Source organism: Centrocercus urophasianus, unplaced genomic scaffold (assembly GCF_019232065.1).
Source record: "Centrocercus urophasianus isolate 14NV4802_14NV808 unplaced genomic scaffold, USGS_Curo_1.0 seq_19, whole genome shotgun sequence".
In the NCBI taxonomy this organism is placed as follows: domain Eukaryota; kingdom Metazoa; phylum Chordata; class Aves; order Galliformes; family Phasianidae; genus Centrocercus; species Centrocercus urophasianus.
Genome location: NW_024884744.1, coordinates 13,733,171 through 13,758,396, shown reverse-complemented (window position 1 = coordinate 13,758,396; position 25,226 = coordinate 13,733,171). Strand labels below are relative to the sequence as shown.

Below are 25,226 nucleotides of genomic sequence, written 5' to 3'. Positions count from 1 at the left end.
ATTTCCCAGGAGCCTCCACATGGTTTCCGATTCCGGGGGATGGGGAAGAGCCGTCTTTTCTGAGGGGTGAGCGGTGGAGGGCCTGTTGATAAAGGCTCAGGCTGACTCTCTGATCCCGCTTTGTTTTTGGTTCGTTTTTATTTATTGCTCGTAATTATTCTGTATTATCTCACATTCCTTTTAATAAATTAGTTTCTCCAATCTGAAACGGGCTTTTCCCTCTTCCTTCCCACCCCTTTCTCCTGAGGGGAGAGAGGGATGTCGTGTGATTAACTCTTCAAACGACGACACTATTTTGGTGCCCACCGTGGGGTGTCACCCAGATGTCCTGTATGGGACCCCAGTGTCACTCAGATATCCATGGGGCAACAAAAAAGTGTCATGTGATTAATTCTTCAAACCATAACAGTGTTAAGCTGAAATAAGCCTAAGTTAAACCAAAGTAGAAGTGCCTGCAGCTTTTGTATGGGCTGCATTAAATTAGGTTAAAATGGTGCAGGGGGTGTAAATGTCAGTTGTTGGATAAAACCTAAATTAGAGAAATTAAGAGAAATTTGGTAACAAAAAGAAAGAGCATTAGAAGTCAATGTGCAGTGAAATGATGAAAGTCTTTTGTGGAAAAGGCAAAATAATATCATAGAAGCAGAAACCCAGGATAGTGTCTGAAGCTGGAGTTCTAAATAGCATAATAGGATGGTGGTGAACAATAGAGTGAAATCAATGACAGATGGAGACCGCAGACAAGAGAAGCTAAGTAGCTGGGAATTATCAAAAGAGCAAGCAGATATGTGATAGGAAATGCAGTGCACATTTTTAATATACATACACATCAAATTATCACAGCCCCTGATAACAAAAGGATAGTTGTCAGCATGAGTTATGTTAGTGCTAAAGCAGAGCTGTGCAGTAATTCCTATGTAACTTACAATGATTCCAAAACCTACAGGTAACAATAAATTTCATGTTTTAAAAAAAAATAGGATTGGACAAATCCAGTGTTTAAATAAGCATAGAAAAAAACCCAGAACTTTTCAGAAAGCATGCTACCTTTAGTACTGTGTTAGTAACTGAGAAAATGGACATATTTGTCACCACAGCTTTTTCTGGAAAACAGAAACATAGATGGTATTCAGGTACATTAGAATGCCTGTACAATGTGATGGATTCTTCAGCACTCTGTTCTTTCACCTGATGTCATTGAAGATGTAAACAGATAATAAGGGAACTTCAGAAAACACGAGTGTATATCTACTGTAAAAAGGTGTGATGGGATTGCTGGGGCCGACACAATAGTTGTTTCTCAGAATTTAGAGTGAGAGATGTCTGTGCTGAAAGTGAGCTGGCCATATAATAGTATAGGAAAGCAGTTTTCAAAAGATAGTATGTTAGACTGGTTGCAGACAGGTACGAATGAGGATGATAAGAAGTACTGACAAAAGGAATGATGAGATTGCTGAATTAAGATTCCATCTGTAATAAAAAAGGTTGCCAGTCACACATGCAGGTTCTCCTAAAGGACATGCAGATTCCCTAGAAAAGGACTTTCAATTGTAATGCTGCAGGACTTTTATACAGCAAAGCAGGGAGTCCAACTGTTCCATTATTTGGCTCTTTACTCTGATGGAAAAGGGAAAAAAAAAGGGAGGGGGATAAAGGGAGGAAGGGAAGAGAAATTAAGAGCATAGTCTAGACCAGAAATTGTAACAAAGAGACCTTGAAAATGCAGTAAGAAGGAGGAAACTGAAAGAAACTGCTTCGAAAGAAATCTGTCAATATCTTAGCCGTCTAGAAAGGAATGTTATGTCTCACACTTAGCTAGCATCCTTTGTTCTGTTAAATAGTGGAATAATCTCTTCGTGGTGATCTTATCTAGGTCTGCCTGTTTAATCATGTTAATAAATGGCAAGTATCATGCTCATAATTGCAGGCTCTGATCCTCAGGAGTCATTCTTTATTCTCTGTTAGTATTGCTTTCCCCAAAGCACGTACCCCCCTCCCTTCTGCATCGTCTCATTGTCCTGCTCTTGTATTGTTCCCTCTGATCTTTATACACAGGTCTGCATGAAGGAAGAAGTTAACCAGCCTTTGAAACACCAGTGCTGTGAACATCTCTATTTTGCTTTCTTTTTCCTCTTGCAAGTGCTGGGAAAATACTTGAGAAAAGATATTGATCAAGGTATAAACGAGATATGTAACTGAGAGGAAGGGAACAGACTGTGTCAAGGCAGCAGATTACTTGCTCAGACTCAACTACTTGTGCATTCCCTGAATGAAAATACCATTTTTTTCTCTAAACTTTTAAATTCCTGCTTTGTTCTGTATTTTACTGCATTGTGTTTCAGATGCTTGAAATGGAAGCCTTTGTCAAACATGTGCAAGCACACTCCTAATTCCTTTGCTGAGGTGCCTTGATATTTTCGAATGCCTTGATGAGCAAAGTTGAGGGAAACTTAACATCTTCATAGTTGATTTATGTGAAATTTTGGAATTGTGACATTTCTTCTCTCCATCCACTCAATATACTTGTAATAGCAATTCTCAATGCTGTTTGTTTTTACACCAGGAAAGTTTTTTTTGTTGTTTGTTTTTGCCACATGGCATTATATTTAAGATTGTACTCTACTGGAGTTGCTGCTTTATTTTGCTTGCCAACTGAATTGTTTTTATCTTTTCTTGCTTTTAACAATAATATATTTTTCCCCTCCAAAACCAAGCAGAAGAAAGGAAGGGAAGTGGGTGGACTTGCATCACCCTTAACTATTACATTACCTAACTGCTGTAATCTGAAAAAAGACCTACATTGGTAAAAGGATAGTGAGAAGACAGTACTGATGATGCATCACTGAAATGCTGTTAACAAATACTTGCACGAATGAAGTAGGAAATACAAGATTTCTCAGAAGGGCCAAGGAACTATGGGTATTTAATGGTGAATCTATACTGAAATACTCTAATATTTACTTGATTCAGAATTTTGATGGCATTATCATTGACTCAAAATAATACCAAGTATTTATAGAGTGATAATGAATTAATACATAACTATTGTGATACTGAGAAGAATCCATACTTTCAAGTACAAGCAGTTCACAATTGCATTCTGATGTTCTGAGGAAGCTTACTCTTTTTTTTTTTTAACTTCCTGTCAACAACCTTCCTTGCATTTTTCTGGGGGGCGGGGCCGTTGTTTTTGTTTTTTGCTAATGAGTGGTTGTGAGAAGGAAACTACTGTCTTGTGCAGTTGTGATCCTATCAGTGTAGATAACAAAAGAGAACAAAACAGTAATTTGTATGACTTCCTGCACTATAACAAATTCAGATTTTTTTTAATAGCAATTGTCAAACAAAACACAGGTGTCATAAGCCCTACCTGAAATTTTCAAAATGGATAACCATTTGCCTGAAGGGCAGCTAAAAGCATCTGATTTCATAGACGTAACAGGTGGCAGTGGATACCTATTTGATTTCATACTGTGTGTGCATGAAATGTAGAATGGCATCCATGGATTTAGTTTAATCTCAGTTTGCCAAATGCTTGCAGTGTTATACACAGGTGTTCACTTTTTGTACTTCTTCATAGGAATTACATTCAATGTTCCAGTGTAAGCTTGGATTTATTCTATATATTTTGATAAACTGAAGATTTTTATTGCATGTGAATTGCAATAAATGTGAATATCAAGAAGAAATAATGGCTAACTGTAAAGGTGGTCACTCAATCCACACAAACCAGTCTTCTCTTAAATTGCTGCTAGCTTGCAAGAACTGCTTATGCAAATATTACAGTATGTAACTATGTAGTAACTATGGAGCGTTTGGTCTATTATTAAGCTATTCATTTTTACAACCTTAAAAGCCCATCTATAAAATTAAGCTTTTTCTCCTTTGTGGCTCAGATAGTCCATCTTTTTATAGCGCTGAATGATTATGACTGCTTTTCAGTTCTGATGTTGTTATAAGCAGCTCAAGATCTCCTAAATAAGGCGGACTTAAACATCTGTTGAGAGTTTTGTTTGGGTTTTGTTGCATTGTTTTTAAATCACTCTCACAAGGAAGCTGGAAATACCTGTTCTTCCTGGTGAACAATGAACTCCCTATGGAATCTTCTTTTTACACTCCAGGTCAAGCTGAATGCAGTGAGGTAATAATGTGTGGTAGGCCAGGTCATCAGCCTCCTCTGGCTCTTACCCACATTCTTAAATTTACATAGGACTCAAATAAACAGCTGAGCATTTACGTTATATCCATGCATTTTGTAGAAGCGTGGTCAAGCAAAAGTTTGGGTTTTCAGATAAACGCCTTCGGGTGATCACAGTTCCCACAAAGCTCCATGCAACGTGATAGCAAAATTTCAATTCAGAACACTTTTCATCTGCTATAGAAACCAAAAAAGACCTCAAACTTCTTTTGCTGTTTGCTCAGCAGTTTTGTTCTGTCCTTATTCTCATGTGTTCCACAAATACGCATGGAAGTAGCCTTACATGCTAGTTCTCTTTACACTGCTAGAGATAAAAACAGCTTTTGGAAATATGGTACAGCAGCTCACTGTTGTATCATCTCCGCAGTGGTTTACAAAAGTACTGGTTCCAAAGCCTTCCCAGACAGCAGGATCATCAGTGAAACAATAACAAGCAGCTTATCATCTCTTTATGCATTCAGTTCTCGTATTACTGCTAGTGTATTGTTATGTTATTTTAGCAAAGTAGTGACTATACTCCGTGTACATTACAGAAACGTTTAAAATGTTTTCAGTGTTTCTAATGTCTTCTTCGGATATTAAATTTTAAATGCAGATTGGTTAAATGTTTTTTTTCCCCCCATTAGAGGTAAATGTATTCAAAAGAATAAAGGCTGCGTGTGTCATTTTAAAATAGGATGAACTTAGGCAACTGAGTAGGATGTTTGTTCTTTTATTCACATAATAAGGGTTATTTTACAGAATACTGTGGATGTCTGAGTGTTAATTGGTGTTATTTTGTATCTTTGCTATTAGAAAGATGATTTAGTAATTCTGATTACCACCTATAATGATATCTCCAAGAAACATCAAAATGATGAATTTTAGCTGTCTATATTTGACTTTCAGAAGTACATGTTGAGTTGTTACTGCACATGAGATGTCAACAGAATACACTCGTGACTTGAAAAATATAGAAGTGATTCACGGGCCTGCCTTGGCAGGCTCTGGAATCTGAGCTTGAATTTGAAAATTGGTAATGAAAGTGAATTTGACTCTTTGGGGCTTACAAATAATTATTCTCAACTTAAACATTTACATATCAACACTGGAGAAATCTGAAGTACAATTTCATGTTGATGCATGTAGACTATTGTCACCAAGGCGAAGATGTGCAATAATAAATTTTACACAGTCAGTGAACAAGAGTAGTCCTTTGTGCCTTATTGACAGTGAAGTCAAGGCTGCTTTTACTTTTCTACAAGCAAGTAGAAAAAATAGAATCTGTAGAGTATGTGTGCACATGTGTGTGTGTGTGTGTGTGTGTGTATATACTCATGTGCATGTTTTCAAATGTGCACATCACTGATATTCTCATTTATCAGTTTATTGCTCAAGAATCTATGTATAGCAATATAAAATCCTGACTTTACTCAAGCAAATGGAAGAAAATAGAACAGATTTACTATGAGTAGGATTACAAGATTTTTATCATTAGTTTTAACCTTGCCAGAACTGCAACTGATCTGACTTCAGGGTTGTGGTATGATCTTCTCTGACAGCTGGTGTGGAGGCAGAGAGATGACTTTCCCATAGACCCAACTGTGTCAGCACCAAAACAGAAGTGGGCATTAAAAGCTGACACGCTGTTCAAGCATGTCTGTAATGTTTAGAGAGAACTTGGGAAAGTTACCATTATCCAGCCTCTTGTTCTTTGCTGTTTTGTAGTCACATAATTTGTTAGTAGTACAGCTGAGACAAAAGGTTAATATGCTTTGTAAAGAAAAAAAAATCTTTGCTACCTTTTCTTTTTCTAAGTCTCAGAATGTCAGTTAAATGCGTATTTACAGCGAGGTTTTCAGACTGTGTAAGTGCTGAAGTTTGAATTCCTATTAATTTAAATTTTAACGAAATGTTCAAATGATTGTTTAAATTCTGATGCTTTCGCTTTTGAATGCTTGAGCAGCTGGATGGGTGTTTCTAAGTAGCCACCTAATATATGTCTGATCCATTGCATTTCTGCCCCTAAACTGAAAAATACAGGTTGTTCATTGCTTTGTTAGTTAAGAAGTCATTAAAATGTTCTAATTTCTACAATTTGCATATAGGGACTGGAAACATTTTCTTTGTAGATAAAAACATTTCACGCTTGTCTAAATAAATTATTTGATGTTTCTTTTCCTTTAAAGTGTGTTGTAAGGCCACTCATATTGTAGCTGTGTTCTGATCCCTTGTGATAGCTTTGTTTTGAGAATGCAATTATAGTTACATAATTGGAACTTGAATCCTAGCAATGCATTTATCTCAAGGTAGTTGGTACTCAATTATTCTTTTTTTTTCTCTTACTTCCCCAATCGTTGGTAATTTTCAGGTCATAGAAAACCTCCTGCGAATAAACTTTGTGAGTCAAAACCTGAAGAAATTAAAGAATCTCAGGAGACATTTTGGGGTCATTCATCTTTTCATAGTAAGACAAGAAAAATAATTAGAAATTTGCTGTGGCATATAATGGAATAATCTAGCAATAACAATCTGTAATAACTTTAATGAAAGATATGATTGTTTTGGCTAACTTGCTTTTGTATCTTAATTCATTAATGTAAATTAATGGATAAATACTAGAAAAACAGAAAGGCGTAATAACAGTAACTTTAAATGTAGAATAAATTCCAGTAACACGGATCGTTTCATTATAGAACAAATGACAGAGACATTAGCAACAAAAATAGGCCAGGAAGTAATGTTTTTATTGCTAATAACTAGGTAGCTTTTTATAATGCAAACACACTTATTTATATGGTCATATTGTGATATATCAGAATGGCCAATCTGTTTTACCATGAGTGTAACTGAGTGCAGCAGGTGTTGGATGAGTTGAGGAATATACAGACACATACAGTAAGGCAGTGGGGAGACCACTAAATAAGCCTCAAAAAGTAAACTTCTAGAGCTGTTTTCCAAAGCCTGGAGACCAGAGATAAAAGAAACAACTGAAAAGTCTAGTTGTAGATACATCTATAAAGCAAGATAAATACAGCTACATATATTTTTAAATAGCCAAAACAGGCCATATTCTAGAAATAAATAATTTTAGGAAAAAACTCAGGGAGCAGCAAATACTGCTGTGGTAGCCCTCTTAGTCTTCAACAGAAGAAGAGGAGTATTAGCAGCGCTGTTATCATTGTCATTCCTAGTATGCAAGATTTGGATCATTCTCACCTATCAGCTTGCATGAAATCAGCCAGGCAATTTCAAATGGACTGCATAGACCATTTTTGTATTTATATACAGAATTTGAGCAAAATAACAAACTATGTAGAAATCAGATGCTTGGGAAAAAAAACAATAAAGTAAATGAGAACCAACGGCAAATCATTTGTGCTTGCAGTGCAGTACAGCAACAGATGAGAAATCTTGAACAGTACTGGACAGTCTACCCAAAAGTTGTGAAACAGTAAGGTGACAAATTCTTTCTACACCATTTCCTTAGGAATATTTTGAAAAAAAATTCTGGGAAGCTCTTTCATATGTGTGTGTATATATGTGTATATATATAAATATGAGCTTGATTTTTGTAGCCAGTCTTAACAAATATCTTGGGAGGAATATTACTGCATCAAAATTTAATGCAATTTCTACAGATATTATGGTTTCAAATTCCACAATTCGGTTTCTCTCTTTTTATAACAGATGTTAAAAAAGAAAAGAAAAAAAATTAGATACGGGAGAACCATTTCATTGTAAATAAACCAGTAATTCTGCTTTAATTTATATTTCTAACTACAATTTTGATTACTATATCTCAATACGGAAAAAGTACTTTACAACTATGTATCAAATTGAATTTACAGTCCTGTTTTCTTATGAACAAGTGTTTCAAAATCAAGTTGATAAAATAGATAGATGATCTAAAGAAACAATGTTGAATTCATAAGGACAAGTTCCAAGCTGGACACTAAAGCAGAAGTAATCAGGTGTTTGCATACAGCATGGGGAATAGCACATTAAGTAGCAATTTGGTAGAAAAAAGTTTGGTGTTGTACTCGATCTCAATGTGAATGAGTCAAAAAATGTCATGTCACTGTGGAAGATAATGGTCTTCAATTTAATTTTATTGGTTTAACAGTCCCTGATAAGAAGCAGAAGTGGAGGGACTCTTAATTTCAGAGCCATCATTATTTTCCCCAAAGCATACAGCTGAAGTTTTACTGACCTCCTCCTCCATAAATAGCATGGAGTTTATGTAAATACATACATATGTATGAGGACAAAATGGATCTGGGCAAGTTTCAGTTCTGCATTGCTGCTGCTTTAATGTTCCTCAGCTGAGATGAGTTGGCTCTGTGTGCAGGTTTTTGGTTGCTTTTTTTTAAAAACAAAAACTAGAGCCTAATTTTACTGTGCAGGCTGTAGTCACTGCTAACTCTGAAAAATGAATTAAAATATATTGAACATTAATCATTGATAATTAGGTACGTGTTCTTTTCTCTAGAGAACATCTAGAGAAACTGAGTTGATTTTGTTAATGTTGATGTGAGAAATGTGAGATTTTCAGGGAAGAAATTGTGTGCTTTTACAAATCTGTTGTCTCTTGGGACTTTTCTTAATAACAATTCATATTGCTGTAGCATTTGGTGCCAAACTTCTGGAACATGTCCTCAATCTGTGCCGAGGTAAATACGGCTTCCTGGAACGGCTTCCTGTCCCCTTGCTATTGGACATCATTTCCTCTCTGGGACTTGAAGATATTGCCAGGCTCTCTCAAGTTTCATGTAGATTTGAAATAGTTAAAAAAAAAAAAAAAAAAAAAAAAAAAAAAGATTTAGAATGTACAGCATGTTGATTTAAGTCACATTCAGCATAACCATTAATCTATCTAAATGAGTGATAATACAGTAATCATTTCTGTAGGAACAATTGAATGTGTGTGATACAAACTAGGCCTTAGATAGGCTGTTGGAGAAACAAATGCTTATCCTGCAAACTTTTTGTTATGTGTAATAACCACAAGGATCCAAATAATATCATTGTGTCATTGTAACCCATGGTTGAGTGTTATGGGCTACTTCCAGGATTGAGTGCTTGACATGCAAAACCTATGCTTTGCATTACGATTTGTGTTGCTGTGATGTCTTTAAACTTGAACCACAGACCAGGATCCCCTTCTGCTATACTCATTAAACAACGGACATTGCCATTCCTAGAGAGCTTACATTTTAAGTGTTTGGCAAACAGACTTAAAAAGACTTAAAACAACGAATAAATACAGGAGCACAAGGAAAGAGGCTTTTGGAGGAAGTTGCTGTTTGGTTTGTTTGTTTTTTAAGATTTTTTTACACCTTGCAGCAAGAAGCTTGAAGTGCAGGAGGAGGAAGAGATGGTGCTGAGCTTGCTTGCAACCTCTTTTCAAATATCAGGAAAGTATGGGAAATAGTGTGAACATACTAAATTGAAAAATTCAAACAGTAAACAATAGAAGTTGCCTCATTGGCTGAATGGAGCTGAAGGAAGCGTCTCATTGCTGAGTAAGGGGGAGCAAATAGGGGAAGAGTAGCCTGGAAGTTCTGGAAGAGTGAGGACTGATCTGTTGGTGCAAAAAGAGGAGACTATAGGATAACTGAGGTTGGGTTGGAAGGGGTTTTTGGAGGTTGTCAATGCCAACTTCTTGCTCAGTGCAGCAACAGGTGATTGGAAAGAAGGAAAGATCATTCAGAGCTAGGAAGATTATTCTGGTACCTCTGAATATCTTGAAATTGCATTTGCTATCCAAGTCAAAGCTAGAGAAGGCTGTTGCAGTAAATAAGGTAGGAGGGGGAAAAAGGGGTTTAGCTTATGAAATATAGGAAGATAAGCACATTAAAGAGAAAAATAACTTGATTCTTATCCCCAGGGGTGCTGAATGAAGCCTGTCAAGTTACAGGGTTTACAGTTACTGAAAACATAAGTAATGGCAAGGCCTAAGGAGACAGATAAAAACAGGTTTAGTCATCTTGAAGCTGATACAACAGCTAGATACTCTTGGAGAGGCTTCAGAGTGACAGATTAACCTTTTAGCTTGTTGAACAGGTCGTGCCTCTGGTACAGAGTACATCACCAAAGTATATCAGAGTGAAATTACTTACATGTCTATTGTTTCAAGGTTGTGTGGCCCAATATTTCAAGAAAAGTTCTGTGGAAGATTGCTGACAGTTGAAAAGGAAATGGCTGTACCTGTGTGTTCCTATGGTGTCACTGCAAATGTATTACAGCTGCCTTTGTGACTGAGATCAAGTAAGCACAAGAAACAAAAGCTGGTTTAAAGACAGCACAGGAGAAAATGCCAAGAGAGTAAAATAGTGCATGTTGTAAATGTAGATGTGATGGGTAGCTGGAAGTCGATAAGCTTGCTGAGTTCAGGCCTTTAATTCAATTTGGAGATTAAAAAAAAGTTGATACTGTGACTGGAAAACAACCCGCAGAGGATGAGAAGTGATTAAAGGAGAGGAAGAGAATAGACAGAAGGGATGTCAGGAAATGGTGTATTAGTATATATCTGTCATTTCCAGAGCATGAGTGGAGTAGGATTAGGTGCTATGGAGGCAGTGAACTTTTTGTTAGCTTAACAGGGTGTATGGGATAGTCTGGAACTTAAGAAAGTCCTAGAAGGTGTTAACTTGGATATTAACAAAGATCCTGGCACAAAGAAATAACCTATTGCACAGCCTAGTAATGCTATGCTCTCATTCCCTCATTTCAGCGGTATTTTTAAGAAATTGAAAGTTTGCCACAATGCTATGGTTTTTAATTTCAGATTAGCTTATGTGTAGGCTGGAGTGCTGCTCTAAATGGAATTATAAAATCATGTACTCAGATTTTCCAGTGGGGAAAAATAGTATGTCGAAGTTACAATAATATTTTAGCATGCAGGCATTGATTTATTTATTTATTTATTTTTATTTTAAGAGAGGACGGAAGGTGGAAATCGAGAAGTTCTGGGGGGTTTCACATCAGGTGTGCTGTCTGTCCAGGAAGCACAGGGCTGAACTGCCCGTCAGTTCATAACCAGCAGCGTCCCCTGGGCAGGGAGCAGCTCCTGCTGCATCCTTGCTTGCTGCTGCCCCCGGAGGATGGGCAGTAAGTAGCCGTCCCTGTGCTAAGAGTGAAAAGCGGAGTGCCGTAGGCCCTGTGCTTCCATCCGGAAGTGTATCCTCATGGGCTGCATGAAGCAGGTGTCAGTTAGCCAACGTGCGGTGGTGTTTGTGTTTTTGTTTTTTTTTCTCTTGCTGTGTAGTTCTCCTGGGCATTTACGTGCCCACAATATGTGTTTCAAGGTGTTTTAGATTTTTACTCGGTATTACTTCTAAGTATTGCAAAAGAAGATCAATTTCGAGCAGAAATGCTGTGTAGCGTTCCAAAGTTAGGCACCGTCATTCAAGCACCTGATGAGGTTTCTAGATAACGCTCTCAGGCGCTTCTCTGCCGCGTTGTCCCCCGGCACGAGCTCAGGATGGCGCTGGGCGCTTCGTTTGCTGTGCGCGAGGTCCGCGCAACGGGGCCGCGGCAGCTCCCAGCCCGCAGCGCGGCAGTCCGCCAGGGGGAGCTCGGGAGCAGCGCTGTGCCCCGCGCGGCGTCATAGCGCGGCCGTTGCCCGTAGAGCGCCCTCAATGCTGACACCAGGCTTTGCTATTAACTTAATGGTGTCTGCTTCTCTGAGAAGCAGCAAGGTGGTTAGGGAAAGATAGATGGAAGAAGGTGATATGCATGTATTTTTTCCTACTTGTACAGTAGCTCTTCCCCAGCAACCTCTGCCTTTCCTTTGCTAAAATCTGGTAGCATGTTGTGTGGGCCCGCAGTATGATCCCTGTGATTCAACAACAGAAACTGGACCGTGTGAACCCTGGTACAGCTTTGCTGTAGTCAGTGAATGAAGTAGTTCCAGGCACGGAGCTCCATTAGCAGCATGAAACCGGAGCTACTGCAGTGCTTTTGCTTTTCGACTTCAGTTACTATCGTGAGTCACAGAGTGGCTTGGGTTGGAAGGGACATTAAGGCCCATCCAGCTCCTACTCCCCTCCACAGGCAGGGCTGCAGCCGCTAGATCCAAGCACCAGTTCAGGCTGCCCGGGGCCATGCAGCCTGGCCTCGAGCGCCTCCAGCAACGGGGCACCCACAGATCCTCTGCAACCTCGGGGCCTCACCGCCCTCACGCTGAAGAATTTCTTCCTAATGTTTAATCTAAACTGCTTTCTTCTAGTTGAAAGCTACTAGCCCTTGTCCCAGCAATACCTGCAACTTACAGTAGAGAAGTCTAGGATCACTCCATCTAAGTCACGGCAATTGCTCATGTGGAAAACAGGAATATCTGGGAGAAGAACTAGTTACAGTGTCCGCTATCACTGAAAATAGCCAAATGTAGGCAACGATGCAAACTCTCTTCCTGTTTTCCTGTTGCTCTACAGCTATGTACCAGTATTCTTGAAGAACTTGGCATCTCTAGTTTTTAGGTAGAAAAACTGCACTTTAAATACTTAGATACATTCTTTTCTCCTCATGCCATTCTCATTTCAGGACAGTGACAGAAAATTCGTGATGTGCATAAAATACTGTATTCGTGAAATTCCTGTTCTGTGCAATAAAACACAGTAAAAAGTAACTTTGCTTTAGAGAGATGATTTTAAGAACTGTGAATAGAGCTACTAAACAGACCTTTGTTGTTCTCACTCTCTGTGAATTTATTCTTTGTTAGTTTGTAACATAACTGATTTAGGCAGTTTCAGGTTAGTAAACTAGAACCCACACTAGTCAATATGGACTGAGTTAACAGTAATTCAGTATCCTCATTTCACTGTTTTCACTCAGCCCACTTTCTTATCTCTTTGATCAATCATGTATCCCCATCGTCTGTTACAACAAGTGTGAACAATCATTTTACAGGAGAATCTTCAGTTTTAAGTTTAGGAAGTGAACCTAACTAGTAAATGAACAGAAAGTAAAATTTGGGGTATTAAATGTTTATTCCCATTATATGGCTCGTTAAGGACTTTAGGAAGGTAATTTGCAGATATAAATGAGCAACATATTCATTACAGTAATATGCAAATAAAGTTGATTTTAACAAAAGGCAAAGTGAGGTTTTAAGTATAATTACTATATATCTTTCAAAAATAGAAGGAAATTGAGGCAAATCATCACTATAATACATACATTTCACCAATGTAAGAAAGCTCAGCTAAAGTAAGTTAGCAATGCCATTTACACCAAGACATTAAACCTGTAACTAAAGAACTGATGTCGGAGTAGTTTACATGAGTATTTCCTTCAGCAAAAGAAGCTGATTTTAAGAAATAAACTGGCTGCTTATTCATGCCACATGTTGCAGTTCACTGCCACCTCAGTTGTTTTAACGTGGATTTTAAAGGCCATACATATTACATCAATGAACTGATCTAAATCTCTAGGTAGTTTTGGGTTTTCTTCAGGTTTTCACCTCAAGAACTATTTTAAATATTTCTTCAATACAACTGAAAAATGTTGATTGCTTTTAGAGAATTCAAGTGGCACGTATCAGTAGTAAACCAAGAACTTGATTTGTCGTGAAAAAGCATTCATGAAGCAAGCAGGAAAAAGAAACAGTAACATTTACTTCATATAGGAAAACTAACATCAGGCTCACCTGTCAAAGCTGAGATACATGATGTAACATTATTCAAAACATTCTGCATTCATGTTGTTTAAGAAAATTTATTTCAATATTTTAAATTGACTGGAGTTCTTCCATGCTTTGTGTTATCTAATTTGCTAGTGAGTAAACATCTAAAACATGACCAGTCTTAGGCAGTTCATGGTGTACTTGTATGCAGCAACACAACTGTTCATAATTCTACAGTTTTTATTCTGAAGTTAATTGTAATAAAACTTAGCATGCTGTAGTTGAGTTCTTTCTTACGCTGTATTTGGGCACTTTTGCCCAGCTCTATTTCTTTAGTACAGCTTACTTGTCCCAGACAGACAGCGGCCAGAAAGGTCAAACTGTTTCTGGAAATATTTTCCAGTCTGTGGTGCAATGCTTTCGCTGTGAGGTCCCAAACAACAAGGCAGGCTTAAGAACCTGTAAGAACCTGGATATACCATAACAATAGCATTTGCTCCCTTAAATATACCGGTTTGTTTTGTTTTGTTTTACAATGATGGGGCTATTGTTCATTTAAATAAATTATTTCTCCATCATAAAAGACTGCAGACAAGAGTCAGATCAAGTTTAACTTTTCAAAGCATAAATAAAAATTTCTGTATTTGTAAATGCAGAAAGCTTTTCTTCTCATCTTGGGTATCTCTACCTGATACAGGTATGATCAGCAGCTCTAGGACAGTTAACACAGCTACAGTGAAATCCAACTTGGATGTTGGATTGGGTGTTGGATGTTGTCCACAATAATAGAGCTGAATTTCAGTGAGCAGAACTAGAAAACTGTATACACGGTTCCATATTCTGTTCTCAATTCCATCAACACAAATCATGAGTAACTGCTGGAGAAGTTGAACCTGCAATCAGAAATCAGTCTATCTGAATGTGGTAACTCATGCATGTGGAACTGTGTAAGAGATCATCAGCTTTTGCTGCTTATCATTTCTGTTGAAGAATCAAATTAGTATTTTCCATCAGTTTTCTGGTTTTGCTTTTCTGTTTGCTTTCCTTCAGGTGCATTAAGTGTCAGAGCATGTATAACACAGCCCACATATTGAGGATGGCTAATTTATCACGCACTTGATAATTAAAAATAAAAATAAAAAATGATTCAAGTAGAGAGCCCTTTCAGAAAAACATAAATATTTTTCTTCAGCTTTGCATCACAGAATCTTGAATTTTCATACACTGAACTCATTGAAGTGCTGTGCTAGCATTTCAGCAGTACTTGACTAGCTGGGTAAGAAATACAATCATTTTCTTATATGTTCTAACTCAGATAGGATACTCTGTAGACGGATTTTTATAAATCATTTGCATCCCGATAAAACTATCTTACAGGACTAGTGTAAATCAGAAGTGACTGCACTGCAGTCAGTGGAGTTTCACCAAAGGTTAGTGATGAAAAGTTAAGAGAATCAAAAGTAAATATTTCTAACATCGCTCCGATTCTAAGACTGCCAGTGTGCTTTTGTTTGTACCGAAGTGAAAGATCTTAAGTCATTTTAAAAGCGTATTTCTAATGAATTATCATAATTTTGGTGCACATTTTCCTTTCACATAAGTACTTAAGCACAGCTCAATGTGGTTGGTTCCTTAAGAAAAACAGCTTTAAACTGCATGCAGTAGAAACATGGAAAGAAATAAATTGTGTAAAAAAAAACCAAATATCTGGAATTCATTCTATACTTGTGCCTCTTCAGTAGATTTTTCTTGTGATTTTTTCTTTCCAATATAAGGTTGCATAAATAAAAATAATATTCCCACCATATATAGCGAGCCGCATATATAAAAAGAAAAATCATATTTATGTGTGATGTCATAGATCCAACCTGCAAAATAAGGACAAAACATGCATATTACAATGCTTGACAAATTGCTGGGAAATATATGAAAGATACTGTACATTTTTCTCATGACATTTTACTGAAAACCTTAGTTGCTTTGAAGAAAACATAATGTGGTGATTGTAGCATCTAGAGGAGGCAAATAGAAATGCACTAACACAATCTCTTTGTCACTCACCATAACCCAAAACTAATTCAAAACCTACCACCCCCTGTAAGTATTATGCAATCTTAAAATGGGATGTTAGCTGTATGCCATTCTAGAACATGAGCAATCTTCTATCTGAAACTGTACATTTTTCAGATGAATTACTGTATAGATCTGACTTTAAACTATTTGAAATCCCAAACCAACTACTTCTTCCACTCTGCTGTTTGCTTTGCTATTACTGCTATGCCCAGTACTGCTACTGTGCCATGTAGGCTAGCTTAGATACTGTGCCTAATGCGAGCAAAGACATTCCCAAAAGTTTTCTAAAGATTCACATACCGATAAAAGACTTTTCAAAAATCTTGGTAGTGCAATTAATCCCATTCCAGCCCTAATCCCTTTGCAAAAATACATGAAAACTAATTCAGAAGGATTTGAGAATCTTTAGTGAATAGTGAGTAGTGAAATTACCCCATTTCATTCTGGCTGCATTGCCATGTAATCTCAAGATCAGAAGCTTTTTTCACACCAACTAGTCACATCCAGTTTGCTTCATTACTAATGACCAAACACGAAGCTATGTTGAGCATAGACTGAGAGGGGCTGAGTATATGGTAAAGTCTGATGCTTTTCCAAGGATGCTAAATGAGCTTTCTTCAAAATAATTTCATTTCCCTTGATGCTGGGGATAGAGGAGAGCGTTCTGTCTTTCCTGGGCTGCTGGTGGTCAAACTGGCTTTAGTTCAGCCCAGTGCCACTCCTGGCTGACGACCACCATAAGTCACAAGGCTTCCTACAGCTTCCTTTTGATTTGCTTTTCTCTTACAGATAGCCATAGCCTGAGTGCAGTACTGATCATCACCACCTCCATCTCTCCCCATCAGTTTCCCACTACAGTTCCCAACTTCTTTGTATGAGAAAATTTATAATGAATGTTTTTTAAACCAAAGTGACTTTAGGCATAATGCTTTGTGCACTTTGGCTTCTGCTGTGTAAAGCAGTAACAAGATTGTGAGCAGTACACTCTCAAAAGTAGGTACAATGGGCAGAAGAAAGGCAAAGACAAGTCCATTAAATTGATACATCCATGGGCTGCTTAGAGTGGTGAAGCCCAAACACACTCTATAGTTCTTGGTGCAAATACTATGGTACAAATATCCTGAAAATTATCCAAATAATCCTGAAAACTCATCATTTTTCATCTAGATATAGGCATGAGTGTATGTGAATATAGTTTTTATGCTACATGAACATATAAAAATAAGATATCCTTTCTGATTTTTAAAAAGGATATGATAATATTTTAAAGAAACATACCCTCAAAAGCACAACTTGTAATATATTTGGGGTTATTTATAAGGATGGTAATTTTTAATGCGTGAATGTTGAGCAACAGATACGTTCAGTAAATATATGCAATGTAAAGCAGGATGTTACAGGCCTTTCTGGTGCAGCTGCCTTTTTGATAACTACAGGTGTTCATAAAAAAAAGCTTGATAAAATAACAAGTCACACATCTACAAAACAAACAACTGTTGGTCAAAAATTTGAATTTTTTACCTGCAAAGGGTGGTCCAAGCAATGCAGATATTCCATTGGCACAAATGATGATGCCATAGGCATTTGCAAGGTGTTTAGTTCCAACCAAATCTTCAGTCACAACAGGCATTAGAGAAAAGTAGCCACTAGAAAATCCTATTAGAGCACAGACCACAGCCAAACTAATGTATGTTTGCATTAGTGGCAAAGTAAGAATGCAGGTGACCAGGGTAAAGTTAGCCATGAGGAAGACATTCCAAGTGCTGATGCAAGGGAGATCAGAGATGATTCCAAGGATCACTTTACCAAAAATATGAACAATTGCTATAATGGACGTCAAAGGAAATATATTGTTCTGACTAGATAAATTGTACTGCTTGACTATCTCTGGAAGATGAATAAAGGGAATGACAAAGCTGCTATAGGCAAACAAAGCCCAGATTATAAAGGCCACAAATACTCTGTTGGTGAACAGTGATGCAGCTCCGAAGTAACTGGAGTACCAGATTCCAAAGCCCTTCCTGACTGTAATTGTCAGCTGGCTCACTGTCTTAAGAATGCGCAGTCCATACATGCTTTTTCCAATCCGAGATTTACCTCCAATTTCTATGTGCTTAATATTATCAAGCACTTCTTCATTTTTTATCACTTCCTTTTTTTCTGGTTCTTCACTGAGGACTCCATTGGATTTTATAGTCTCTGCAGAGTGGGACAGAGCTTTTGCCTGATTATCTTCACTATTACGTCTTACAACATACTTTTCATTCACGTCTTTGAGAGAAAGTGGTCTCATAAGGGCCCCGCAGACACAAAGGTTCAGGCAGATTGCACCCTGGATGAACATGGCATTTCTCCACCCAAGCTCCCTGCAGAGGTACTTCAGCAAGGCTGTCATTAAGAAAGCTCCAAACCCTGTTCCTGTGGTACTGAGTCCTTGTGCAAGTGCTCTTCTCTTCTGAAAATATTGTCCTACCATGACCACTGCAGGCAGATAAACCATGCCACTCCCGATGCCTATGAAAAGAAAAGTCAAAATAAACCTGAACCTCATGCCAACAAGATAAAAATGAACTGGATTTATTCCTAACTTTTGCAGAACTGTAACAGTAATACCAAGAATAAATATTCAGTTCTCATGTTAGTTTACTTTCTGTCTTGTAGTGTTTTTCAAATCTGTGATACTCAAGCAGAAAGTGTTGAGCTTTAAGCAAACGCATCCATAACAGTAATAGTTGCCAGTTTTGCAATCCCTGCCATTTAAAGAGGACTAGAATAATGGTGAATGCAGAAAATGTTTTCAAATTTACTGTGGTCATAATTTACAACAGCATTTTGGGCTTAAAATCTTTCCTAAAATAGCTGATAAGTTAGCTGCATGACACCCTACAGCTAAACCAGGAGAAGAGCTGCTACTCCAGCAAAGACTGAAAAAAAACAGCCCAACATCACTGCAGTGTATCATGCTCAGAGCTGACCTGTCGCACCTGCTAAAAGCGTTTATTGCTATGCAGTGCAATAATAATGTGCAGCACATTATTTGGCTTCTGTTTCGCATGAGGCTTCCCCCCACATCCAGGCAAAAACTTGCAGGCAATCTCTCTGCCCTCCAGAGGACCCCCAGCGTCATACTGGCCTGAAGTTGGCTCTGCAACAGATGGAAGAACCCCTGTTCCCATCTGCTTGTGCTCGTACTCACATCAGTGTTTACTGAGCTCCTCTGAACACCCTGAGAAGTAAGAAATTTATACATTGTTCTATCTTTCCATTCTGTGGACTACATGGCAAAATGAGGCCTAGTTCAGGCAAGGGCATGCCATCTCTACGCATAGGCACAGGACACAGGCCTCTCTATCTTCTCCTCACAGATCTGGCACTTCAGCTTTGCAACACAACCTGGCTCTGCTCTCCCTTTAGGGCCCTGAGCGCTATTTTGCCACAGACTGATGCTGTGGGGAGGAGAGAACAGGCTGGGATGGAGCTGGCAGCCAGGAGGTGAGGGGACAGCAGATGGAGCAGATGCCATACGGAGCTGGTGGAGGGGAACCGCTCTGAGGTGAGGGGTGCTGTGGGACATGGAGCAGGGCTGGGACCATGGGGTCATGCAGGGTGAGGTTGTCTGGCACAGCTGGTCACTGTGGCCTGAGGGAAACACAGCAGCCGTTAGGACACCCATGAGCACTGTGTGGAGACAGTGACCCCAGCAGGAGGCGGCCACTGTAAGAAAACCTCAGTCTGAAGGAGGAAGGAAATTTCCCTGAGGTGGCAGTGAGGCAACCGTGAGGAAGGGGCAGGGTGTGAGGGGACAGGCAGCACGGCAATGAGGAGTGATGGGCTGAGGGCGATGGAATGGGAAGTGAGGGAACTGAGTGAGGTGACCATAAGGAAACTGACAGGAAGTAGAAGTGGCAGTGATGGAGGAGATGGTCAGTGAGAGGATGGCAAGGGCACAGTGAGCGGGGGACAGTGTGTGAAGGGACAGTGAGAGAAAGGAGGGACGGCATGTGAGGGGATAGCGTGTGAGGGGACAGCCAGTGAAGGGATGGCGAGAGAACGGAGAGACAGTGAGCAAGGGGCCTGAGAAGGGACAGGGCATGAAGGAACAGTAAGGGGACAGTGTGTGAGGGGACAGCCAGTGAGGGGATGGTGCTTATGGGGACTGGGACTGAGGGAATGGTGTGTGAGGGGACAATGAGTGAAGGGAGTGAGGACATGTTGTGTGAGGGCACAGTGAGCAGCGGTGGTGGCAAATACAGCAAACAGGTGGCTGAGGCCCTGGCAAGCAGAGGTCTCATGGAGTTGGAATGAACTCAGGCATTCCTATGCTGTTTTCCTGCCCCACATTCCTATTGTAACAGCATCTCATTTCTCCACCTCACGTAAAAACTTGCCTCAGACTTTTTTCTGATAATAACGTTTTCAGCTCACATTTTAAAATCTTTTAAAATCTCTGCATAAACCTCTGCATTTTTGTTCAGTATTTTTGGTATGCGCTTTCTGAAAAGCAGCAAGGGTTGAGATAACTCAGGCTCATGTCTGTCTGAATATAACAAATATGGATGGAATCAAAAACTGCCAAAAGGGCAATATCTTGTCTATAATTATTGCTCTTTGTTCAAGAGCATACAGAATTACTGAAATCTATAGTACACTAGTATAAAGAGTTGTCACAGTGATCCTTCTGAGTTTTACTTTTTTTTCCATCCAGATAGACAAAAAATTATGTACAGAAATTCTGCAGATTTCTCTGAAATCCCGTGAAGGGGTAGTTTGAGAGAAGGCATTTCAGCTATTGTTAAGATTACAAACCATTTTTTACATTGAATTTCTGTCATATTAGCCATGGAATTAATTATATTTCAAAGCTCCTTGACTTGCTTAGCATTGCTCAGATCATAGAATCATAGAATAACTTAGGTTGGAAGGGATCTTAAAGCCCATCTAGTACCAAAACCTGCCATGGGCTGGCTGCCCCCCACCAGCTCAGGCTGCCCAGGGCCCCATCCAACCTAGCCTTGAGCACCTGTAAGGATGAAGTATCCACAGCTCTCAGGGCAGCAGTGCCAGGGCCTGGTCCTCCTTTCCTCCTTTCTTAAAAATGGGAGTGATGTTTCCCTTTTTACAGTCACCAGAGACTTTGCCTGACAGCCGTAATTTTTCAAATATCAAAGAGAGTGTCTTGGCAACCAATCATCCAGTTCCTTCAGAACCCTGGGATGCATGTTATCTGACCCCATAGACTTGTACATCTTCAGCTTCATGAGGTGGTCTCAAACTTGCTCTGCTCTTACAGTGTGAGGGATATTGCTCCCCCAGACCCCAGCTAGAGGTGCAGGGACACAAGAGCCACGGGAAGCCTAACTGGCCACGAAGACTAAGGCAAAGAGCTCATTACTTATGACTACATGCATTGTTCTCATTCAGGCAGATCAAATCTACTCAAAGGGATTCAGAAGATTAAACAAACACAATATATTTGGAAGAAAGTCATGCTTATCTTCTTTTTTTTTTTCATTAAAAACATATATGCTACACCCTAATTATGGCTATAGAAACACTACGTAGTTATCATATTCTGATATTTTGCTAACGTGTAACAATTCCTGTAAAAATATGTATGCTATTTATTTCTGTGACAAAGAGAGGAGCTACCTAGATATACAGTGCAACAATATTTTAATCTCTTGAAAATCCATTTGTTAGAGTTTAGGTTACATTAATTCTTCTAATTAAGAATGCCTTCTAATACATTCACATGGGACAAACTGATAAAAACGCCATCTTCACATGGTAGATTTAAATGACAATGAAAGCCATTGGGACTAATCCACTGTGTAAACAAATGAGCTTTCTGAAAAGACAAATCTGTAAAGATAGCGAAGGAGAAACAGCAGTAACTCTACTGGAATGAAGGATGTTGCTCGCCGCCTCTGATTCTCGTGATTATAGCACTATGCCAGATCACATGAGGGCTGAATAAACTGAAATCAAAAGTCAAGTTACATTTCATAGCTAAAACTTTATTTTAATGTGCAAAAACACTCTGGGAACCAGTCTGACTTCCCTTTTCCCTCACCCAGGTAACATCCAAAGGAATCAAAAATCATCAGAAAGAAACTCTCAAGTGCTTGTCTAGCTTACCGGCTGTCACTCCAAATGTAAGGAAGAGGTAGTGCACACTTGAGGCATAGGCACTCAATATCCAGCCTAGGGCATTCAATATCCCTCCAATTATTGCTGTTTTGCGGCACCCACACATGGTAACGAATAAACCAATGAAAGGACCTGTTAATGAACATGAAGAAATACTGTGTTATTTATCTAAATCCCTAAACTCTTTAGTAATTTTTCACACCAAAATTCTTAATGATGCTTTAAACACTGTGTTAAAACATCATGCCACTCACTCAATTCAGGGTTTTATTTCCTTATTTTCATGGAAAAAAATATATTGTCTAACCAACCTTACTTAGCATACTTAGCAAGTACCCTTAAGACATAAAATCAAGATTGCTCCACGAAGGAATGGCTTAAATAGAGGAAGAAACGGAAACCATTTTTCCCAGTGCAAACGCTGTGAGTGCAGACCTTTTTTTAGAAGTCATTAGAAAGCAAATTTTTAATTTCGTTTTCAGTGGAATATTTTAGGCAGACCAAAACACATTTTCAATCTTAATTTAGGGAAATAGAGATGTGTATTTACACACATACACAAACACACGCCTACAGATATTCTTTTGGATTGCTCCAACCACTACTTAGAAATTAATTTTTTTTCAGTTACCAACTTACATATAAATTAGTTCACTATCCAAATTCAACATTTTCTCATAGATAGAGTATGGAGAGGACCACAGGCTTAGCAGAACCCGTTTTCTGGATTCTAATGAGTCCTTGAAGTCACAAGCATCCTTTTCCTGACATTGCTGCCTGGTCTAATTGTCTTCTCTATCATCTTCCCTGCTGTCCCCTATCTTCCTCTAATTTGTAATTTGTCACCTGGACAAGTTAGAAGAGATAACTGAGGAGAAACTGAGCAGCTCTGCTGGTAAACTGAAAACTGTAAGAAAATATTTGAAGGGTGAGCAGCAAACATATTCCAAAAATCTCTGTAGTTCTGAAATAAATGATGCTAGAACATACCTACAATAAGTGTAATGCCCATGCTAAGAGAGCTAACCCATGCTGTTAAGCCACGACTTTGATTAAACTCTTCAAGCCACTCCATGTTGAGTATTCCAAGGGCCATTTGGGACCCCATGATAAGTATGTGCACAAGGAAAGAGGAAAATACAATCATCCAAGCCCATCCTCCATCAATGTTTGGATTAGGCTTAATTGGCTTACTTCCAGCTTTTGAGTCATCTCCAAAATCATACCCAATATCCTCTCGACTGGCATACATTTTTTCCACAGTATTCTGAAACAAACAAAGTAAATAATTTCAAAACACATTCAAAATGATACAATTTGGTAGCTTGGTTATAGTGAATAGCATAAATCACAATTGCGTTTCACCTTTTTTCCCTCATACTTGATTTTCACTGTTCAAATGCAAAATACTTTGAAAATTCTCCAATTAACGTGTATGTACTTTATGATCATGGCTGTCTATGTAAGAGTACTCATAGGTGCCAGTAGGTCACATCGTTTCCATTAGCACATATTTACTCACTTGTATGCGGCTGAGAGCACTCACTCCTCATGGGTTGGCTCTGGTCAGAGAAGATCAGGCTCTCTCTGTATTCCTTCTGCTGTCTCAGTAAGATTACGTGCCTTCAATTAATAAAGCTTGGAGTAAAGAAATAGAAATCTTAAAGAGGCAGGCAGATACTTTTTCAGAGGAAACAAATTTGGATATGTATTTCTTCCTTAGTAGTGAAGACAGAAAGATAAAGTCATAAGGTTCTTGATTTTCAAAAAGCCTTGCTGATATAAATTACAAAGAGGGGACTGTTACTTCAAGTCTGTCAAGTTTAAGACTTTGTCAGAGCCAGTTTGACTAACTGTTCACTGTTATACTCTCAGATTCCATAGTATTAATACATATAACTCTACTAAAAGCAATGAACTCTTCCAAATTAATGCTTATCAGAATCAAACTGTGTGGCAGAGTTATATGCACAAACATGGGGGATCAGGTCATAATATCTTGTTTATCTTCATTTCTTTCTTTCTTACTCTAAATGTTAAATTTGCAAGCCATTTTTAATTGAGAAATGGGCAAGATGCAGAACCTAATCTCTCCATCTGATTTATGCAACATATCAAAATGTTACATGGTTGTGGAGCAGCACATCGGTTTCCATGGAGACTAGAAATGTGTAATGATACAAATAACCAGAGATGGTAATTTTTTCCCCTTCTTTTCTTTTCTGGAGAAACAGAAAAGAGCCATCAACTTCACAATAGTCAAACAAAATAAGAAAGTTATCAAAATTGTTTTTGAGAGCTTCATGTATTCTGCAATCCCTCAAAAGATATGTCTCCAGTTCAGGGCCAGATCCTCTGTACAATACATTGACAGTGAATAGAATAATTCAGACTTTGTACTAATGTAAATTTGTGCTGTTAATCTTTAAATATAGGAGTATATTTATAGGAGTATAGGATTATCTGCTTCTTCAGTTATTAGTTTTCCAAAGTATTTTACTTTTTTCTTATTGCTAGATAAACATACAAAGAATGTCTTCAAGTATTTCATGTTAATGCACAGCGGAGGTCGAAGCCACTGCTTCACAGGCATCACTGACAAACTGCCCACATATGTAACCTCTCCATGCTGCCTGCTGGTAAGTTACCTTCCGAGTGCCACACAGCCCTTATTTGCAATAGGTAATTACAGATAGCTGTGGGCAACTTGAACTTCAGGGTTTCTTCAAAAGCACTCTGATTTGTATATAATCAGTTCATATAATGAACTGTAACTAAAATAAGTTGTACCTCTGTTATGAAATTCCATACATGCAAACTCTTTCTGGACTATGTTATCTCTAGTCCTGACTTGGCCAGGGGGGAGAGAACAAAAGTATGGATGACACAGGGAGGCATAACAAGAACCGTGCACATTTAACATTTGCCACATGAGCAGATAATCTGGGATGAAATGATGAGTGCCACTGACAGAGTGCCATTTCATACACACCCTGACTTATTGGCTTTTTCTTTCCAAATCGGGCAGCAAAAAGAGAAGGAGATATTCTTATTCATCTTCCTGGAGTCCTCCAGGGTGTTTCAGGCAGGACTGCGTAGGTGGCGGGAGGAATGGTGAGGAGTGAGGGTTGCAGACTTTACTTTGAATGGAAGAGTTAAAATTATACTTCATCCTTCTTCTACAGTGCGTAGGTCTCA

The 25,226-nt window shown here is 38.6% G+C and overlaps 1 protein-coding gene across 1 annotated transcript; it reads right to left on the bottom strand.

Moving 5' to 3' along the window:
- Nucleotides 1-14,095: 14,095 nt before the first annotated feature.
- SLC16A14 (solute carrier family 16 member 14) lies at nt 14,096-23,706 on the bottom strand. Its single transcript, XM_042820861.1, has 5 exons — nt 23,551-23,706; nt 23,019-23,295; nt 22,017-22,160; nt 17,400-18,392; nt 14,096-15,673 (listed from the first exon to the last, which is right to left on the bottom strand). The coding sequence occupies exons 2-5, from the start codon at nt 23,278-23,280 to the stop codon at nt 15,525-15,527; spliced, it is 1,548 nt and encodes a 515-aa protein (XP_042676795.1). The 5' UTR covers nt 23,281-23,295; nt 23,551-23,706; the 3' UTR covers nt 14,096-15,524.
- Between the last annotated feature and the right edge of the window lie 1,520 nt (nt 23,707-25,226).

Excerpts from the sequence above, each read along its gene's own strand:
- SLC16A14 (XM_042820861.1), bottom strand. The coding sequence starts at position 23,280 with ATGTATGCCAGTCGAGAGGATATTGGGTATGATTTTGGAGATGACTCA. Across the intron at positions 22,161-23,018 it reads GGGCATTACACTTATTGTAG|GTCCTTTCATTGGTTTATTC; the intron begins GTATGTTCTAGC and ends GTTCATTAACAG. Across the intron at positions 15,674-17,399 it reads GCTTGGACCACCCTTTGCAG|GTTGGATCTATGACATCACA; the intron begins GTAAAAAATTCA and ends CTTATTTTGCAG.